The following is a 3,252-nucleotide window of genomic DNA, read 5'->3' as shown; positions in this document are numbered from 1 at the left end:
GTCAGGTGGGGCCCAAATGGAACCAGAAGAGCAGTTCGTTTTTCTTTCCCGTAGTGGGCCTGGCGGGCCCTGGGGCTGATAGAATGTCTGCTAGCTCAGGCCGAGGGGATGAAGGAGCAGCACATAGAGGTCGAGGTTTATTCCGGCACGGGATCACAGGCACACAGACAGACAGACAGACAGACAGGCTCCGAATCCAGCTGCAAGGGCGGTCGGGGCACTGCTGCCCGGGACCTGAGAAAAAGGGAGTATAGTCTGGGGCCCGCCAGGGGCCTGCTTTATGCCAACAGAAGGGAGGCGGCGGCCACAGCCACACACGCGGACGCTCAGGGGGATGGGGGCGGCCGGACAAACGGACAGAGGCAGGGCTGGGCCAGGAGGCTTTACGGGACATATCTTTGTGGGGTCGCGCCTGCCCGGCCTCCCAGGGATTAATCCTGCGGTTCCACGATAAGCGGGGCCTCGTATTCAGAGTGGCGGATCCCGAAAGAGGGACCAGGCGCTTGGCGATACTGCAGGGAAGAGGGAGAGCTGAGCAGGCGTTCCCCACCACCACGCCCCCCTCGCCAGGCCTCTGAGCGCCCTGAGCCCTTCACCTTTCGGAGGCCCCTGGGCCCTAAGAGTCCGGATCTCTTTGAACCTTTCTCCCGTTCTCACATCTCTCCGAGTTCTCTTGAAGCAGAGGTTGGGAACCTCTCTCGACGCCTCCTAATTTTCCCTGAATACTCCACCTTTCTGAGGGCCCTTGCTCCCACATTTCTCCGAGTCCTCTGCTGTCTCCCCCCGGCTTTTTCTCTTTGTCTCTATCAGTAGCGCTCTCTCTCTCTCTCTCTCTCTCTCTCTCTCTCTCTCTCTCTCTCTCTCTCTCTCCCATCTCCCTTTCCCTCCCTCCCTCCCTCCCCTCTCTCCCTCCCTTTCTCCCTCCCTCTCTCCTTTTCTCCTCCCTCCCTCCCTTTCTCTTTCCCTCCCCTTCTTTCTCCCTTTTCACTCCATCTGTCCCCCTCCCCCCCCCCCCAGTCAGCTGTTCCCCCGCCCTCAGCTTGAGATTCCCAGCCCCCACCTTGTGAGGATGGTAAGCTGCTGGACCAGGCTTCACCGTGTTGTCTTGCGGCAGGGAAGTGCGGGGCTGCATCGTATACTGTGGTGCCTTGGTCTTGTACACACCGGGATTCACCTCGTGATAAGCACAGGGGCCCGGGGTCTGCAGGGCCGGGGGTGTGGCGTTTCAGATCTTACCACCGAGCGGTACTTCTCGCTCTCTCCTCTCCTCCCTTTCCTTTCATCCCATTAGGCCCCGCCCTGCCCGGTACTGTCCCCCTACGTCCCCACCTTGCTCAGGTCTTGGCAGAAGCTGCCCACAGCACTTCGGCCACAGATGGAGTAAGTGGGAGCCGAAACCTTATGGATCAGACGGCAGCCGAGGAGCGGGGGAACCGTGTAGGCCGCCGGGCCTGGGGCACAAGGAGGGCGAGGAGAGCCGGTTGGGCCGGGGAGGTGAGGGTGTGGCAGATCTGTTCCCTGCCTATTGGGGTGGCGAGTGGGGGTAATGCCTTCCTTACTATCTTGGACCTTTAAGGACTTTCTTTAAGATTGTCATACTCCCTAACCTTATCCTTTCATTTTACAACTGGGAAACTGAGGCCCAGAGAAGGAAAGGAACCTGCCCAAACTCCCGTGTGCGTGCGTGTTTGCGTGTGTGTGTGTTCCCAGTATTTAGGTGCTGTTCCATTTCAGTCAGGAAGGCAGGTTGGGGTCTCACCGGGGGTCCGGTCCTCCTGAAAGTTTTTGATACGGCCGGCCATAGAGTGCCCGGGGGCTTTGGGAAATGTGAGGTGGGTGGCCCGTTCTGGAAAGTAGCGACCTGCAGAGAGGAGGGCTGCGATCGGTCCCTGGGTGGCACTGTTGGAAGGCCTGGGCTGGGGCCTTTTCAAGTGTGCTGCGGGATCCTAGGGTACGCTTGGGCCCTAGATCCATGGATGATGGGGGCCAGAGAAGGGAGGCTCGGGCCTGAGTGCCGGCTGTCGGGGTGCCACTGAGGTGACAAGGAAGAATCTAGCTGGGTTGTCCAAGTCAAGGGACCTTAGGGCTGTCGGGGTGGGGTCCTCCGCAGTGCGGGTGGAGCAGGTCCTCTCTCAGTCTCCCAGTCCTATCGGAGAGAACTGAGAAGGCTAGGCACCAGCTAGGTGTTCTGGGGGGAATCAGGGCCCAAATTGGAGATTCGGAGCCAAGCTATTGAGGGATGGAGTGGGGGTGGGGTGGCGGCATCGGACTTAAGTTTGAGACCCAGCGGGGAGTGAGGTGAACTCTCCGCTTGGGTCCTCTCTGACCAGGGCCCGGAGTGCGAAACAGGCGGCAATCTCGGGGCCGCCCGTAGATGGAGAAGGCCGGCCCGCCGTCGGGGCCCCGAACTGTCATGCGCTGCGGGATGAGGTGCCCAGGGCCGGGGCCACACGTCACGTTGTGTGGGGGGATCTTGGTGCCGAATGTGTAGGCAGGTGCCCGGAAACGGGATGGGTCGTGCATCTTGTAACCTGGGTGGAGGAAGGAAACCAAGGCAGAAGGAGATGCAGAATTGGATGGGGGAAATCTACCCCTGTTCCCTGCCCAGAGACCTCTCATCAATCTGCCAGGTTCCCCAGGACTCGGCCGAGCTAGAGGTTCGCTGCCATTTGGTACACTGGGCCGGTCTTCTTCTGCCTAGACCCTTCCTGGGCAAGACGTACCTGGCCCTCCCGAGGCTGCAGGCTGGACATACTGCCGAATATGATTCCACTGTCACCCAGAACCCTCCCTCAGTCTCCCGAGGGGGGAATGGGGGAGGGCTAGTGCACTAGGGCTGCCTTGGGTTTGGGGGCTCAGAGACCTCTCTCCCTCCGAACCTCCCAGTCCCCCCCCACCTCGGACTTGCCATACCGGTGCTCGGGGGCAGCTGGTACTTGGGCCCAGGACCAGTGTAGAGTGCTGCAATAGGGCCCCGGGGGCGGTGGGGCCGCCAAGAGCCCACCCACAAGTTGTTGTCCATCCCGTACTTTGGACGAGGTCTGCGGCACCTGAGAGCCAGAAGATGCTGTCGACCCCGCCAGAGGCTACCCCTGGGAGCCCGAAGCCTTCTTCAGTGCTGGTAACATTTGGCCGCCAGGGCTGTAGCCGTCAGATCGACCACGCCTCCGGCCGGTCTCCGAGGCACCCGGACAACAAACAGAGACTTTTAGTGGGGAGGAATTGGGGGGGCCCATAACACCAAGGTCACCC

The 3,252-nt window shown here is 60.9% G+C and overlaps 1 protein-coding gene across 2 annotated transcripts; it reads right to left on the bottom strand.

Moving 5' to 3' along the window:
- Positions 1–431: 431 nt before the first annotated feature.
- ODF3B (outer dense fiber of sperm tails 3B) lies at positions 432–3,022 on the bottom strand. Of its 2 annotated transcripts, none has more exons than XM_036758502.1 (6): positions 2,914–3,022; positions 2,328–2,531; positions 1,760–1,861; positions 1,330–1,451; positions 1,034–1,201; positions 432–512 (listed from the first exon to the last, which is right to left on the bottom strand). In XM_036758502.1, exons 1-6 carry the CDS (start codon positions 3,020–3,022, stop codon positions 432–434), a joined length of 786 nt encoding a protein of 261 aa, XP_036614397.1. The 2 variants fall into 2 exon arrangements, with proteins under 2 accessions (XP_036614397.1, XP_036614398.1); XM_036758503.1 differs by having other exon boundaries at positions 1,061–1,201.
- Between the last annotated feature and the right edge of the window lie 230 nt (positions 3,023–3,252).

Source organism: Trichosurus vulpecula, chromosome 5 (genome assembly GCF_011100635.1).
Source record: "Trichosurus vulpecula isolate mTriVul1 chromosome 5, mTriVul1.pri, whole genome shotgun sequence".
Taxonomy (NCBI): domain Eukaryota; kingdom Metazoa; phylum Chordata; class Mammalia; order Diprotodontia; family Phalangeridae; genus Trichosurus; species Trichosurus vulpecula.
Note: the sequence above shows the minus strand (reverse complement) of the source record. Positions and strands in the feature narration are given on the sequence as shown.